Source organism: Lithobates pipiens, unplaced genomic scaffold (assembly GCF_037356315.1).
Source record: "Lithobates pipiens isolate NorthernLeopardFrog02 unplaced genomic scaffold, aLitPip1_a1.2 Scaffold_1, whole genome shotgun sequence".
In the NCBI taxonomy this organism is placed as follows: domain Eukaryota; kingdom Metazoa; phylum Chordata; class Amphibia; order Anura; family Ranidae; genus Lithobates; species Lithobates pipiens.
Window position 1 is genome coordinate 87,198,533 of NW_027507685.1, and position 18,437 is coordinate 87,216,969.

Genomic DNA, 18,437 nt, shown 5'->3' on the forward strand with positions numbered 1-18,437 from the left:
ATAACCTTCCTGATGGGTCGGGGCTGGTTGCATTGTAACTGAGCTACCCCCTGGACCAGCTTCTCCTTTTCTTCCAGCAGGAAGATCTTTGGTCTATGGAGCTGAATCGAAACCTCAGGAATGTCACTTCCTGAGCGGGCACCAGATTTGGCTTCTGAAGGTTTATGATCCAACCTAATTTCCTTAGGTGGACGCAAGCTCTGTCGAGATCCCTCTGCAACCCCTCCCTGGTCTGGGCAAAAAAATAATAAATCGTCCAGATAAGGAATCACAGAGATTCCCCCCAGATGAAGGGGCGCTAATGCTTCTGCCATAATTTTGGTGAATACCCTCGGGGATGACGACAGACCAAAAGGGAGGGCCTTGAACTGTAAATGAATGACCTTGCTCCCTTCCCTTAGTGCCAACCTCATATCTCTGAGACCCGCTCCAAATCGGGACATGGAGGTACGCATCCTGTAAATGCCATATAGCATCCCGGGGACAGGAGGTTTCTTACTGAAAAATAGAATCCATCTGAAACCTCTCGTACCGCACTGACCCGTTTAGACCTTTGAGGTTCAAAATTAGACGGAACTTTCCCGAAGGTTTCTTGACCAGGAACACATAAGAGTAAAATCCCTGACCTAGCTCCTCTGCTGGGACCGGTAAAACAACCCCTTGAAACATCAGGTACTGAATTAGGGACTTCATAGGAAGGGCCTTGACTGGGTCCCTGGGAACATTGGTGACCAGGAATCTTTGAGGGCGAAACTCAGTAAACTCGATTTTGTAACCCTGGGAAACCATCCTCAAAACAAATAGATTTTGAGTAATGGTCTCCCACTGAGGGAGAAACCCCCAAAGTCTCCCCCCCTACTCTGACTAGAGTCATTGTGGCTTAGAGGTGGACGCAGGTGGATTGAGGAGGACTCACCCTTTACCCTTGGGCTTCTGCGCCCAAGACTTCCTCCTATTTTGCATCCTATGCTCAGCTTGTCCCCTAGGTCCCCGAAAAAAACGTTTACGTGCCTGCGCCGGCTTTTTCTTTATGGGAAAGGACTTCTTCCTATCCGCCGTTCAGTCCAAAATAGAGTTTAACTCTGAACCAAACAATAGATCCCCCGAAAAATGTATGCCACATAACCTATTTGTCGAGGTCGTGTCCCCTGGCCAAGTCTTCAGCCACAAGACCCATCTAACCGAATTGGTCCGGGCGGCTGCGGACAGATTGCGCAGAGGCATCAGCAATATAGGCAATAGCCGTGGACAGAGTAGCAAAGGAATCCAGGATCTCTTGCTTAGGGGAAATCAGCCACAATGTGAGATTTTAATTGGTTAACCCAATGGTCCAGATTCCTTGCCACACAGTTCGTTGCCATGGCTGGTTTCAAATTCATCACCACCGACTGCCAGGCCCTTTTCAGAAGCAGATCCATCTTCTTACCATAGGTTCCTTTAAAGTGCCCATATCCTCAAAAGCTAGATCCGTTGATTTTGATAGCTGGGAAAAGACTAAATCCAGCTTTGGAACCTTGTTCCACACTAGGTCTAGGCTTTCTTCATAAGAAAACCTTCTCCTGTGTGATCTGGAAAAAAAAAAAAAAAGTTTTTTTCTCCAGCTAAAACCATTCTCTTTTTATCATGTCGGACACCAGGGAATGCACCAAGAAGGTGCGAGATCTGGAATCTCCTAAGCCCGCATACATTCGATCATGTAAGGAAAGCTCCTTTTCCTCTTCAATACCCAAAGTGGCATAAATCACTTTAAGGAGGCCTCCCACTTCATCCAACAACAACTTGTACTTGGAAGCTGCGTCCTCTTCTTCTTTCTCAGAGTCCAACTCCTCTAGGGCCAGTGAAAAGGAATCCTGTGAGGTGTCCTGGGACAAACCTCCCCCCGTCAGCAACTGAATCTCCCGGTTCTAAGGGAGACTGCTGGGCTCTAGACTCCCCCGATGTTCCAGGCTCCTCTAACAGCTTAGATCTGTCCTGCCCCCATTCCCGAAGGACGCAGCCCAGCCCTCTTGGCCGCCTGAGATGAGCGCCTGCTCTCCCGCAATGCAGCATGTGCTGCACGCGGGAGATTCAAATAAATGCGGCCGCCACTCTGACCAGGGGACAGAAGACATACCCGGCATGCTGGCTCTCCCTGAGCACGGAAGGAGGAGAGAGAACCCATGCCGCCGTCCACGCTGGGAGGCAAATGGGAGCACCAGCTCCTGCAAACAGAAAAAAAGTTTCAGGTGAGAGACACCACGACCTCTAGGACCACCCTAGAGATCATGGCTCCCACCGGAGGTGTTCCTCCAGGCTGGAGGAAACACAAGAAACTGAGGAGGCTGCGTGGAGACTTCCCTTAAAAATCTCTGATGGAGGAGGTGTTTCCTGTGGGAGGTGGAGCCATGATCTCTCGGGTGGCTATCCTGAAAGTCATTTTGGAAACACCAGTTTGTGAAGCCATGCTGACCCTACCCTGTCTGCCACCCGAAGGGGACTTAGGCCAGCGACAGTCCCACCCTCCTGCTGCTGGCTGAGGGGCTCTAACCCGCTGGACTCACCATTCTGGGCCGTTCCGTGCTGTATTACCGCAATGCCTGATGATCCCCAGAGGTCCCAGATGCAGATATAGCAGAAAACTGTGTCGGTGGCCGGACGGTCGCACGATTGGTGAACGATCGGTGGGCCATCAAATACACATGTTCAGAACACAGGATAACCTTCCCAGCACCCTGTGATGACCAAACAGGAATCAGGGGGCACAGGGGCAGCTGCTAGAGCACAAAAACGTGGTCCGGCTACAAGAAAATGGCCGCCGGTGTTCTCAATAGGGAATCACCAGGAAAATGGCCGACTGAAGCCAAAAGCCAGTCTGACCGTTGCCCATACTTAAAATGGCCGCTGAACAGCGCTATGAGGGACTAGAGAAAACATGTGGCAGGCACAGAGCTGCACCAACACAGGGGCATGACTACACAGGCATCCAGCGGGACTAAGCTTCAGGACTAAGGCACCCAGCACAGCTAAAGCCCCCAGGTGAGAGCCCAGACACACACACCCCCCACTCAGCACATGTACAGCCCATGTACAGGGACAGGGGAGAGAAGAGGGGGGTGAGGGGGCCCCCCCAAATCAACCTCCCAGGGAATGCCCAGCTGCTCCACCCTGCCAGGCATGGAGGGCTGTACTTACCAGTCCTGAAGCTGGGAGATATTCCACGGTAGTCAGCTCCTGATCAGTACAGGGAAGACTACTGGCCTCGGCATACTGTGATGTAGACATCAGAAGCCCGGTCATATGTACGCCCCGGAGCATAAAGCCCACTACAACCTCTGGAGCTGAGGTATGTCATGGCCTGCCGAGCCTTAGCTGCGACCTGCACACGCTCGATGGCCGGACTGGGGAGACTACAAAGGATAAGCGAACCAGCCTGTCACCCAGCCGGCTGTTGATAGAAGATCAGAGGATCATTCATCTTGCACAAAAAGCCAAGCTTCTGCACCAAAAAAAAAAAAAAAAAAAAAAAAAAAAACACGGACCTATGGGCCCGCAGGGTTCCTAGGTCTTATCTCCTCACTAGGCAAGAAAAAACTGAGTTCTGCCTGAGCAGGCTGTGGGGTTGTAGCCTAGGGACCGCACCATGGGTGGAACTAAAAGTTCTGAAGTGTTGTATTACAACTTGCCTAGTAATCTCCAGGGATAGGGCTGACAACCCATTTTGTTACAGAGAGGAGCTGTGTCGGTCGGTGAATATAAGAGATAGAACCCTAAACCGGAAGCGGCATCATGATGTCGCTCTGGTCAGCCAAGATCATAGAGACAATCAAAGACTATCTGGTGTCTGGGAACATCTATGGCCAGCCGCGCAACCAATCGGATCCTTTCTTTGATGCGCTGCTATAAAAACGAGAAACCCCAGCGAGCAACGAGTGGGAGCAGGGGTAAGGGACTTCTCAAAGTGATCCAGCGGTAAGTCCCCTCCCTCCGCTTCCGAAAGTGATCCAGTGGCTATTTAGCTCTTTGGACCACTTCCATGAGGTCTGAAGGTAAACCACAACATATATAGAGATTGTGGTCGACAAGTGAATAATAGGAGGAGATCAGACCTAAACAATTTCAATGTGTATGCACTCAGGCAGGCCCTTGCACTCCGTAGGTGAAGGTTCAAGAAAATTGAATAACGTATGGCCAGCGTAAGGGTTCATGCATATGGTTATCTGTAGGCATCTGATGAGCCTAGCGTACATTTCCAAGCACTTTCCCGAGCCGGTGACGCGTACAGCCGGCCATACAAGTGAATGTGCTTTTGTAAAATGACGCAAATCGGACGTATTTTCTGAATGTAAACTTCTGTGCATGAAATTTCTACAAATAGTCATCAACATGGACCCCAAGAGGAAGGCTGAGGAGAACTACATTTTTTGGCTGCTACAGGAGATCAGTAGTACCGAGATATAAAAAAACACCACAAATGATCTTATTATATAAACACGGAAATCGTTTTTTTTTTTTTTTTTTTTTTTTTTTTTATACTTTGGGAAACTATATCGTCCAAGGTTTGCTTCTTCACAAAAAAAAAAAAAAAAAAGTATGGCGTACACAGCTGTCACATTCAGGGCGATGGCGGCATGTTCACCGATAAACAGAACCTCCAGCTTTGCAGTGCAGGGTTAACGTTGGGTTAATGTTGGTCACTTCCTTTCAGTAGAAGACAAGAATCACACTCCATACAGAACGCTTCAACTGTCTTCCCTAAATGCGGGAAAGTTTGGAACCTCCCATCCCCCACAGAACCACACCCTGCCCAGTAACGCCCCCAATCCTCAATGACTCACCGCGAAAAGTCACATCTAATAGACGAAGCCCTCCCAAACCTTGATCACCAACCCAAATGATCATACAGCCGACCCATAAATCAGACGATGGGACGAAAAAGCAATACTTCTCATTTCCTAAAGCGTTACATTTCACTATAACTGTTGTACTTTGAGGACCCTGGCAGATGCTACAGATGTATGAACGTTGGATTCTCCGGGAACCAATTTCCTGCTCAAAAAACACGCATACATGTGAAAGTCTCCTAGTTCCCAGAATGTCAAATATTCAAGAGGGAGACCAGATAGGATGGAATAGATCTCTCTATGGACATATAAAAAAAAACGCACATTAGATTGTAAGCTCTTCTGACCAGGGCCCTCTTAATCCAAAAAAAAAAAAAATTATAATATAAATAAATATATATAAAAAAAAAATCTTATTTTTTTTTATTAAAATTCAAGGAGGTCCAGTCACTAAAATTTACTTCCGGCCTGAGGTCCGAATCTCAAGTCTGTGCTATGAAAGATTGAGGCTATGCTTCCACTATTACGTCTCCCAAAGTCGCGCGATTTTATTTTAGCCACGACTTGCAGCAATGCCTGTGTATTCTTGAGGTCTATGGATCTCAAGTTGCATCAAAGTGGGACCAAAGTAGTCCAAGGATTACTCTGAAGTCGCACAGATATGAACAGTACTCATTGGAAATCATGGGGTACGACTTGTCATGCGACTTTTCAGTGCCAAATCACATGAAAAGTCACACTAGTAGAATTCCGAGCCTGAATGTGTTCTTTCCCTTGGTGCAAAACACGCTTTATGGCGCTTTTGTTATGGTTTCCTCCACACACGCTGGTAATACTCTGTAAATGTCCTCAATCAAGTTCCCCCCTTACATCAGGTGCCCCTACCAGAGTAATTCATTACATTGGGTGTCCCCATCAGACTACCCCCATAAATCAGTTACCGTCAGAGAACCCCCTTATATCAGGTGTCCCCATCAGATTGCCACCTTACATTAAGTGTCCCCATCAGAGTGCCCTTTTACATCAGATGCCCCCATCAGAGTGCCCCAACATTATGTTGGGGGGGACACTCTGGGCACATTATGTGCCCAGAGTGCCCCCCCAACAATATGTGCCCATCAGCTTGCCTCTTAAGAGAAAGTGTGCCCATCAGCGAGCCCCTGTAAATCTCACACCCCACAAAAAACCTGGAGGGAAGGCAGGGAGCGGGAGCCAGCAGTGGTAGCAAGCTGCAAGGGGCGGGAGCTGCGCTGGGAGTCCTGCTGAAGGGGACGTGCATATGATGCCACGTCTTACCTCGTGGACTGGCAGGAGGGAGAGGCAGGAGCCGAATGACAGACAGCAGCAGGGGGCGGGGTGCACACGCAATGTCATTGGTTGCCAAGACGCCCACGGTCCCAGCAACCAATGATTTTCGAGCAGCAGATGAGGCACTTTACATTGGCGGTGCAGACAGGAGTGTCACTCGCCATTCGATGGACGGCTAAAGGAAAAAAAAAAAAAGGAGTATATATAATTTTTTTATTAATAATAATAATAATAATAATAATAATAATAATAATAAATTATTATTACTACTTATTATTGAAAAATAAATATATTTGGTCAAATATTTAAATTTTTTGCTAAACTAAGACACGCCACTATTTTAGGGATATTTGCCTGTGTAAAGAAATATAGTACATTCAGATCAGTAAAATAAATAAAATATGAGAAAAAATGCGCTTTAATGCCTAAATATGTGGAATTTCATTTTGTTCCCTCTGTGCAAAGCCAGGCACATTCCCACTGGCCGATTGCCACCCAGTCAAGTGACTGGGACCACTCTGCAATTACCTTGCAACTCCATGCAATGCATGCGGTTGCGGCGCGCTAGTGTAGAGTCCAAGGGGTTAAAGCCATTGTATCTCCTCTTACCTACCTGTCAATTGCTCTCTGATGAATGGTGCAAATGTGGAATGACTAAAAACCACCACTAGTGTCCCTCAAAGGACACCATTATTAGAAACATATGGGGACAACCATTGCTGAGATGTCCTTTGAGAATCTCCTGCTGCCGTCTATTGTATTTGACAGCAGGGGCCCGCGGCTGTCAGAATACCCAAACAGTGACTGTGGCCAATTGGCAGTCGCTGCTCTGCCAACTTTTTGTTTTTCTTGGCGTCAGCATGGTCATCGATGGCTTGAATGGCAAATTCCGTTGACATTTGAGCCACTTATGACCAAGGTATCTTCTGCACTTTAAGGCCCCATTTACACCAGGGAGATCGTCCCATGGGCCGCCAAAAAAGGTAAGGGGCAGTTTTCCCATGAGCCGCCAAAAAAAGGTAAGGGGCAGTCTTCCCACGGGCCGCCAAAAAAAGGTAAGGGGCAGTCTTCCCACGGGCCGCCAAAAAAAAGGTAAGGGGCAGTCTTCCCACAGGCCGCCAAAAAAAAGGTAAGGGGCAGTCTTCCCACGGGCCGCCAAAAAAAAGGTAAGGGGCAGTCTTCCCACAGGCCGCCAAAAAAAGGTAAGGGGCAGTCTTCCCACAGGCCGCCAAAAAAAGGTAAGGGGCAGTCTTCCCACCAATATATGGAGGACAAAAAAAAAAAAAAAAAAAAAAAAAAAACACACACAACACTTGTCAAGCTGAAGCTCAAGCTATGGGCCATATGGTAATCCTTTTGTGAATATTTGGGAATTGAGCTTCGGGTCAGCAGTGTTCAGGTCTACAGGATGATCCCAGCACCAGCCTGACCAGAATACTGTTTAAAATGGTCCCCTGAATCCCAAGGGAGCCCTTGTGCAGTTGCACCATATGCACCAATGATGACACCACCCCTGCATGGATATAGAAGATCGCAGCCCCAGCTACAGGAACGAATGGAGTGAGCAGCATGCATGCTTAATTGCTTATTAGAGATCGCACGTGACCAGGGCTGTTCTGTACTGTGTAGTGTTGGATAGTGCAGACAAATGAAGGCCCAACAATCGGGACTGAGGGCAATTATTGAGCTATGTGGCTTTATTTGGACAGTTTCACTAAAAGTGACATATTAATGTAATTGTGAAGGCAATTTTTCATTTTATATCAGCAGCTTCCATTAAAATAATCCCTGGTGGTCCTGCCATGAAGATCCTTGTATAAGCACTTCTTGTTATAAAATGACAACACTCTGTCACTCACTGCCAATTGGGCTCCGGAGTTGTCATCCGTCAACTACTATTTGGCCATTTCATTACACATTACAAAAGCATGATCCAATGTAGTCACCATAAGGAACACCATCCTTAGAAATGCTATGACACCATCCCTGGAGTGCATGTATACAGGAATTGGTTGTAAAGAGACTGCAGGAGATCAGCAGCACCAAGATGTAACAAGGAGAAAAAGAGTACAAAGTATTCTGTAAAAGGAAAAAAAATTATGACTCTTTAGGATACAAAATTGCTTTGGCAGACTAGACTTCATCTAGTTAACCCTTAATCAATATTCTGCAGAACTTTACGGTTTCTCCACAGTTTGCCAGGTTTTGTGAGCAATTTCAACCCTTAAATACAGAACCACTGACAGTAATCTCTTTATCTGTGAAGAGGGGTTTCTTCTCAATGGCTATAAAAGTAATCCTTCCCACTGGCCACCAACGTAAGGGGCACTCTACCCACTGGCCATTCCACGACTTGTACTTATGATATTTATTAGCAGGGGTTCCCGGAGACCCGGAAAGGTATAGCTAGGATTCCTTCATGAACGAAAGCGTAAGTGAGGGTTGACATCTAGTTTGAAGTAAACATTTTCTAAGAGCAATACACAGGTAGCCAATGATTAAATAACAACTAAAAACTTGACAATCTGAAGTGCAGAACTTTTATAGCCCTCATGAGCCACCCTTTCTATCCTCAAAAACTGCCACAGAACAAAACACCCATTCTATGGCCAGGCTACAGCCTTGTGATACCAGTAACCACACAGACCTCAGACTGGTTCTACTGGGAGTACAAGGCCAGCAACTAATTTTGAGAACAAGGGAACTAGGACCACAGGACATCCCTTTCCAGAGGACTACAATGCCACAAAAAACTACAAGCATGTCTAACAGAGCCCAGAGGGGCCCCTCCTATCCATGGGGATGCTTTGTATCATCACATCCATGAAGGACTGGACAAATCCCAGGAGCCAGGTCACCAATGCTCCCTCAAAATTAAATTACAGCTGCTAAATAACTTTTTTTGGAGGTTCTCTCTAGTGGTTTTCAATGGAGTTGACTCTACTGCCTCCCAAATTCCAGATTATCCCCCCCCCCCCCCCCCGATTTATAGTGACTCTGTTGGCCCCCCATTTTATCACTGTGTCCTGGCCACAGCCAACGAGGCACCCAGATGGCACAGATCTGTCAACACAGAACATAGGGTGTCATGAGGTGAAGCACAAGGTATAAGAGTGGGATGGGGGGGGGGGGGCACAAGTTTTTTTTTTAACTACCCAAAGTGTTTAATACCCACAATGGCTGGCATTTCAAAAAAGCACTCAATGGAGGACCTGCCACCCAAAGCTCCCATAAGTGGAGATCCTTCAACAAGGTTTAGCTATCAAAAGAGACAAGAACGGTGGCACAAATATCTAAGTGACTCTGTCAATACAGAATGTAGGAGCCAGGTACAGGGGGGGGGGGGGGGGCAGGTTTTCGAACTTCCTACAAACCACCAACATCATTTCAACACAAAATGCTCAAAGGGAGGACCAGACACCTGAAGTGCTCATAAATGGAGATCCTTCAACGAGATCTAGCTCTTCAAGAAAGCCAAGAATGGTGGCACAGATACTGAGTGAACCCATCAATACAGGACATAGGAGCCTGGGAGGAGAACCACAGGGTACAGTAGGATAGGGGGCAGCATGTTTTGGAACTACCCAAAGTGCTGAATACCTATAACAGTTAGTGTAATTTCAATACACAGTGGTCAACACGAGACTAGGCACCTGAAGTTCCCATGAATGAAGATCCCTCAAAATCTAGCAGAATGTTGGAGTTTGGGAGGGGAACTACCGTAGTTTTTGAACTACCGAAAAGGTTGAAAACCTACAATGGCCAGTGTCACTTCAATGGGGGACCAGGGACTCAAAGCTCTCCTAAATCAAGAACCTTCCCCAAAGATCAAGAAAGCCAATAATAGTGTCACAGGTAGTAAAATTACTCCATCAATGCAGAACGTAGGATCCAGGGAAGAGAACCACAGTGCAACAGGAGAAGGTAGTTTTTCAAAGTATAGTTTACCTACAGCAGCCACCATCAGATCAACAGGGGACCGGCACCTGAAACTCCCAACAAAAATTAAGATCTGAACAAGGTCTAGCTCTTCCAGCAAACCAAGAACAGTGGCACATATATTTTAGTAACTTTGTCTATATAGAACGTAAGGGGATGGGAACTACAGCATGCAGAAAAGTGTTGAATACCAACAATGGCCAAAGTCACTTTAATAGGGGACCAGGCACTCAAAGTTTCCCTAAACGAAAGAAGAACATTTAACACGGATCAAGAAAGCAAAGAATGGTGGCACATATATTGACTGACTCTGTCAATATAGAACGTAGGAGCCAGGGAGGAGAACCACAGGAGAAGTTGGTTTTCCAACTACCCAAAGTACGGTTTACTTACAACAGCCACCTTCAGATCAACAGGGGACCGGCACCTGAAACTCACAAAAATTAAGATACTCAACAAGGTCTAACTCTTCCAGGAAACCAAGAATGGTGGCACATATATTTTAGTGACTTCGTCTATACAGAACGTAGGAGTCAGTGAGGGGGAACCACAGCGGGCAGCATTTTTGAACCAGGGATCTGAAGTACCCATAAATGAAGAGCCTAAAACAAGAACCAAGAAAGCTGAGAATGGCGGCACAGATATTGAGTGACTCAGTCAATACAGAACATAGGAGTTGGTGAGGGGAATCACGTTTTTGAACTACCCAGGTTGAATACCTAACGGTGGACCAGGCAACTAAAGCTCTCATAATTGAATGATCCTTCGACAAGGTCTAGCCCTTCCAGGAACCCAAGAATGATGGCACAGATATTAAAGTGACTCTGTCAATACAGAAGATAGGAACCAGGCAGAGGCACCACAGTGGGGGACAAGTTTTCGAACTACTCAAAGGGTTGAATACCTATCATTTAAACGGGGGACCAGGCACATGAAGGTTCTAACACAAGAAAGACTAGAAAGGCGGCAGATAATATAACGTGACCGTCAATACAGGACATGGAGGCAAGGAAGGGAAACCATAGTGCAGAAGGGGGGGGGGGGGGGGGCAAGTTTTCGAACTACCCAAAACGGTAAACACCAACAAACAGCCAGCCTCAATCTTACACCCGTGCCCCCAGAATGCCAACTGTCTACTATTTTCGGCTGGGCGCTGACGACCTTTGACCTTGGATCACTTTAAGTCACTTTTTAGCACTTTTTAGGAGTGTTGGGGTCACTTTAACATAGAAATAACAATCGTTATTATCAAGTTATGATGATTTTTACTTTTTTTGGGGGGGGTGGGTGGGAGGAGATCAGGACCCCCCCCATGTGCTGAGAACGGGAGCCTCATGGCCCCCACCCCACAGATGGAAAGTTTAGCAGAGATGGAGAAAAGGATCGGTAGCTTACCGTTTTAGGCATGTTGTCGGAGTTCGGTAAGTCGTTGCAGAGTCTATGGGCTCCTCTCCATACACGGGAAGGCGGGATGAAGACACTGTGAACCGGGGTCGGAGATGACTGGGGGAATTCCTCCGCTAACGGAACACTCTGAGCGCTGACCACACCCAGGGAAATGAAGACATGGCAGAGAATAGGCGCCCAGCCCCGCCCACTCACCCCCCTCTCCGGTCCGCCCCCCAGCCCCAGGAAGGGTGGGCTGGACTCCGCGCGAGCTGAGAGTAGAAGAGTTACAAAGTAACACTAAGAGGAAGAAGGGGCGGGGCCTGAGGAAATCAGAGGGGAGGGGGGCTCAGCAATGGATGGTGAGGCAAGGATGGGACATGAGATGGTGAGGAGAACAAGGATGAGACATGAGATGCTGGGGACAAGGATGGGACATGGGATGGTGAGGAGGACAAGGATGAGACATGGGATGGTGAGGGCAAGGATGGGACATGAGATGCTGAGGACAAGGATGGGACATGGGATGCTGAGGACAAGGATGGGACATGGGATGCTGAGGACAAGGATTGAGCATGGGATGGTGGGGACAAGGATGGGACATAGGATGGTGGGGACAAGGATGGAGCATGGGATGGTGGGGACAAGGATGGAACATGGGATGTTGAGGACAAGGATGGAACATGGGATGGTGGGGACAAGGATGAGACATGTGATGGTGAGGACAAGGATGGGACATGAGATGCTGGGGACAAGGATGAGACATGGGATGGTGAGGACAAGTATGAGACATGGGATGCTGAGGACAAGGATGAGACATGGGATGCTGAGGACAAGGATGAGACATGGGACGCTGAGGACAAGGATGGGACATGAGATGCTGGGGACAAGGATGAGACATGGGGTGGTGAGGACAAGGATGGGACATGGGATGGTGAGGACAAGGATGAGACATGGGATGGTGAACACAAGGATGGGACATGGGATGCTGAGGAGGACAAGAATGAGACATGGGATACTGAGGACAAGGATGGAACATGAGATGCTGGGGACAAGGATGAGACGTGGGATGCTGAGGACAAGGATGGGACATGGGATGGTGAGGAGGACAAGGACTGAGACATGGGATGGTGAGGACAAAGATTGAGACATGGGATGGTGAGAACAAGGATGAGAAATGGGATGCTGAGAACAAGGATGAGACAAGGATGGGACATGAGATGCTGGGGACGAGGATGGAACATGGGATGGTGGGGACAAGGATGAGACATGGCATGCTGAGGACAAGTATGAGACATTAGATGCCAAGGACAAGGATGGGACATGGGTTGCTGAGGACAAGGATGGGACATGGGATGGTGAGGACGAGGATGAGACATGAGATGCTGGGAACAAGGATGGGACATTGGATGCTGAGGACAAGGATGGGACATGGGGTGATGGGGACAAGGATGGGACATGGGATGCTGAGGACAAGGATGAGACATGGGATGCTGAGGTCAAGGATGAGACATGAAATGGTGGGGACAAGGATGGAACATGGGATGCTGAGGAAAAGAATGAGACATGAGATGCTGGGGACAAGGATTGAACATGGGATGCTGAGGACAAGGATGGGGCAAGGGATGGTGGGGACAAGGGTGGGACATGTGATGGTGGGGATAAGCATGGGACATGTGATGGTGGGAACAAGCATGGGACATGAGATGCTGGGGACAAGGATGGGAGATGGGATGGTGGGGACAAGGATGGTCCATGGGATGCTGAGGACAAGGATGGAACATGGGATGCTGAAGACAAGGATGGGACATGGGATCCTGGGGACAAGGATGGAACATTGGATTCTGAGGACAAGGATAGGACATGGGATTCTCAGGACAAGGATGGGACATGAGATGCTGGGGACAAGGATGAGACGTGGGATGCTGAGGACAAGGATGGGACATGGGATGGTGAGGAGGACAAGGATTGAGACATGGGATGGTGAGGACAAAGATTGAGACATGGGATGGTGAGAACAAGGATGAGAAATGGGATGCTGAGAACAAGGATGAGACATGGGATGCTGGGACAAGGATGGGACATGAGATGCTGGGGACGAGGATGGAACATGGGATGGTGGGGACAAGGATGAGACATGGCATGCTGAGGACAAGTATGAGACATTAGATGCCAAGGACAAGGATGGGACATGGGTTGCTGAGGACAAGGATGGGACATGGGATGGTGAGGACGAGGATGAGACATGAGATGCTGGGAACAAGGATGGGACATTGGATGCTGAGGACAAGGATGGGACATGGGGTGATGGGGACAAGGATGGGACATGGGATGCTGAGGACAAGGATGAGACATGGGATGCTGAGGTCAAGGATGAGACTTGAAATGGTGGGGACAAGGATGGAACATGGGATGCTGAGGAAAAGAATGAGACATGAGATGCTGGGGACAAGGATTGAACATGGGATGCTGAGGACAAGGATGGGGCATGGGATGGTGGGGACAAGGATGGGACATGGGATGGTGGGGACAAGGATGGGACATGTGATGGTGGGGATAAGCATGGGACATGTGATGGTGGGAACAAGCATGGGACATGAGATGCTGGGGACAAGGATGGGAGATGGGATGGTGGGGACAAGGATGGTCCATGGGATGCTGAGGACAAGGATGGAACATGGGATGCTGAAGACAAGGATGGGACATGGGATCCTGGGGACAAGGATGGAACATTGGATTCTGAGGACAAGGATAGGACATGGGATTCTGAGGACAAGGATGGGACATGGGATGGTGGGGACAAGGATGGAACATGGGATTCTGAGGACAAGGATGGAACATGGGATTCTGAGGACAAGGATGGGACATGGGATGGTGGGGACAAGGATGAGACATGGCAAGCTGGGGCATAAGAATGGTGCAAGGGATGCTAATGACAAGGATTGGATATGGGATGCTGGAGACATGAAGGTCTAGCTCTTCAAGAAAGCCAAGAATAGTGGCACAGATGTCGAGTAACCCCTTCAGAACATAGGAGTCGGTGAGGGGAACTAGAGTGTGCAGCAAGGGGGGGTGCGGAACAGTTCTTCGAACTACCCAAAGCGTTGAATACCTACCTACAGAAGAGCAGCCTGGGGTGGCATCGCTCCTCCATAGATACAAGGGAGTAAAAGAGTGTTGTCACCCTAAGGCACAATACTGGCAGGATCACCAGGGAATAAAAATAAGGGGAAAAAAAGACTGAAAAAAGAAAAGCTTCACCTTAAGGTGGAAGTAATCTCAGATACATTTTTCAAGTTGTCGGTATATGCTAAGTGATTTGTCAGTGTAACTCTTCCAGGTGTTTATTTATTACTGCTGACAGAGATCCCACTACACCCCCTGAGAATGCCTCCATCTGCTTTTCTCTCCATAAGGGCGTCATCATCTTTGTTCAGACATTATCCTGGGTCACTGCCCACTTCTTGGACTGAGCTACTGGCTCAGAAATAACGCAGTCCTGTAAATCCTGATGCCTGTGCACTACGTGGCCGTGTCCCAAAAATCTGACACACCTTGTGGCTTGCTACAACGTTACAATGCACAGTCTGATCACTGGGGGAGGGGAGATCCAGAGGAAGGCAAAATAAAACCAATATAAAGTGCACCAATTTCTTGATACAAACATCCTGGAAGGATCTCTTCATTAAAAGTTTCTGAAGAAGATGCAATCTTGCCATTTCATTGTGCAATTCATACTCTAAACAAAGCACCGCCTAGAATGATAACAATCCAGTAAAACAATTACCGGCACAAGTTCCAACAATACTTAGTTGGCTTTGGCTCTGGTGTCTTGGCATGGTGTGTCTGTAGTACAGGAACTGGATTTTGGGCACCATTATTTTAATGTGCTATACAGCCAAAGGTTGGTGGGCACCCTATCATTGTGCCCATGTGAGCCCAAACATGGCCATTAATATATAATTGCTCCTCCTCCATGGACATTAATATATAGATTACCCCCCCCCCCCATGGCCATTAATATGTAGCTGCCCCTCCCTTTCCCCATGAGTATTAATATGGAGTTGCCCCTCCCTTTCCCCCATCGGCATTAATATGGATTTGCCCCTCCCATTTCCCCATGAGTATTTAAATGGAGTTTCCTTTGCCTTTCCCCAATGATATTAATATGCAGCTGCCCCTCCATTTCCCCCATGAGTATTAATGTGGAGTTGCCCCTCCCGTTCCCCCATGAGTATTAATATGGAGTTGACTCGACCTTTCCCCCATGACTATTAATATGGAGTTGCCTCTCCCTTTCCCCCATGAATATTAATATGGAGTTGCCTCTCCCGTTCCCCCATGAGTATTAATATGGAGTTGCCTCTCCCGTTCCCCCATGAGTATTAATATGGAGTTGCCTCTACCTTTCCACCATAAGTATTAATATGGAGTTGCCCCTCCCTTTCCCCCATCAGCATTAGTATTGAGTTGCCCCTCCCATTTCCCCATGAGTATTTAAATGGAGTTTCCTTTGCCTTTCGCCAATGATATTAATATGTAGCTGCCCCTCCCTTTCCCCCATGAGTATTAATGTGGAGTTGCCCCTCCCGTTCCCCGGGAGTATTAATATGGAGTTGACTCTCCCTTTCCCCCATGACTATTAATATGCAGTTGCCTCTCCCGTTCCCCCATGAGTATTAATATGGAGTTGCCTCTCCCGTTCCCCTATGAGTATTAATATGGAGTTGCCTCTACCTTTCCACCATGAGTAGTAATATGGAGTTGCCTCTCCCATTCCCCCATGAGTATTAATATGGAGTTGCCTCTCCCTTTCCCCCATCGGCATTAATATGGAGTTGCGCCTCCCATTTCCCCATGAGTATTTAAATGGAGTTTCCTTTGCCTTTCCCCAATGATATTAATATGTAGCTGCCCCTCCCTTTCCCCCATGAGTATTAATGTGGAGTTGCCCCTCCCATTCCCCCATGAGTATTAATATGGAGTTGACTCTCCCTTTCCCCCATGACTATTAATATGGAGTTGTCTCTCCCTTTCCCCCATGGATATTAATATGGAGTTGCTCTCACGTTCCCCCATGAGTATTAATATGGAGTTGCCTCTCCCGTTACCCCATGAGTATTAATGTGGAGTTGCCCCTCCCATTCCCCCATGAGTATTAATATGGAGTTGACTCTCCCTTTCCCCCATGACTAGGGATGAGCCGAACACCCCCCGGTTCGGTTCGCACCAGAACTTGCGAACGACCCCCACGTTCGAAACGAACGTTAGAACCCCATTGAAGTCTATGGGACTCGAACGTTCGAAATGGAAAGTGCTAATTTTAACGGCTAATATGCAAGATAGTGTCCTAAAAAGGGTTTGGGGACCTGCCTCCTGCCTCAGGGGACATGGGTCACTGCAAAAAAAAGTTTTAAAAACTGCCGTTTTGGCGGGAGCACTGATTTTAATGACGATTAAAGTGAAAAAAAAAGGTGAAATGTTCCTTTAAATATGGTGCCTGGGGGGTGTCTGTACTATGCCTGTGAAGTGCCACGTGTTTCCCGTGTTTGGAACAGTCCCTGCACAAAATGACATTAAACGGAAATAACACCATTTAAAACTGCTTTCGGTTTTAATGTTATATCTTTCCTGCAATATGGTTGAAAATCATTCAGAAAAATGGCATGGGTAGCCCTCCCTGCCCATTACCAGCCTATTTGGGTCTTGTACGCATATTAAGGGGAACCCCGTACCCATATTAAAAAAAGGAAATGCGTGTGGCCCCCAGGCCCTATATACTCAGAACAGCAGTATACAGGCGGTGCAAACAAGACAGGGACTGTGTAGGTTTGTTGTGTTAAGTTGAATCTGTTTGTAATTTTCAACCGGTACATTTTTAAAGTGTAGCTCCAGTCAAACAAACTATTTTTAAGCTTTTTGGAAAACATAGGGAAGGGTTATCACCCCTGTATAATTTGTTTTGTCGTCCATCTTTTTTCATCTCACTTGCTGCTGTCTCCTTGCGTTTGCAAGTAGGAGATGTTTGTAAGTTGGATGTTTGAAAGTAGGGGCCTGCCCTATATTATAGCGGTATGTACTGGGTACAGAGCACGCAGACAGCACGCACTATCTCCTAACACTACTGACTGCAAGCTCTATTATTAACCACTTGACCACTGGGCACTTAAACACCCTTAATAACCAGACCAATTTTCAGCTTTCGGTGCCCTCACATTTTGAATGACAATTACTCAGTCATGCAACACTGGACCTATAGGAAATGTTTGTCCTTTTTTTCACACAAATAGAGCTTTCTTTTGGTGGTATTTAATCACCTCTCAGTTTTTTATTTTTTGTGCTATAAAAGAAAAAAGACCGAAAATTCTGCGAAAAAATGAATTTTTCTTCGTTTCTGTTATAAAATTTAGCAGATTAGTAATTTTTTCTTCATAAATTTGGGCCAAAATTCATACTACTACATATCTTTGGTAAAAATAAGTACAAATTGGTGGATATTATTTGGTCTTTGTGAAAGTTATAGAGTCCACAAGCTATGGTGCCAATATCTGAAAATTGATCACACCTGAAGTACTGACGGGCTATTTCCTTTTTTTTTTTTTTTCCACAAAATTGTCATATTATCAGGTTATTTCACACACACAGCATATGCATACCAAAAGACCCTGGAGAATACAATGGTGGTCGTTGCAAATTTTTATCTCACACGGTATTTGCACAGCAATTTTTCAAACGTGTTTTTTGGGGGGAAAAAACTGTTTTGTGCTTAAAAAACAAACAAAAAAAACAGTAAAGTTAGCCCAATGTTTGCATAAAGTGAAAGATGAAGTTATGCTGAGTAAATAGATATCAAACATGTCACTCTTCAAAATTGCACATGCCCGTGGAATGGCGCCAAACGTCGCTACTTAAAAAATCCCCATAGGCGACGCTTAAAATTTTTTTTACTGGTTACATGTTTTGAGTTGCAGAGGAGGTCTAGGA

General features: G+C 47.0%; 1 protein-coding gene across 1 annotated transcript in view; it reads right to left on the reverse strand.

Moving 5' to 3' along the window:
• Window positions 1–11,631, reverse strand: part of LOC143942767 (moesin) — a 191,876-nt gene extending 180,245 nt beyond the window's left edge. Inside the window, exon 1 of the mRNA XM_077464264.1 lies at window positions 11,463–11,631. Coding sequence (XP_077320390.1) covers window positions 11,463–11,474 — 12 coding nt within the window. The 5' untranslated portion in view covers window positions 11,475–11,631. The remainder of the gene's footprint in view (window positions 1–11,462) is intronic.
• Between the last annotated feature and the right edge of the window lie 6,806 nt (window positions 11,632–18,437).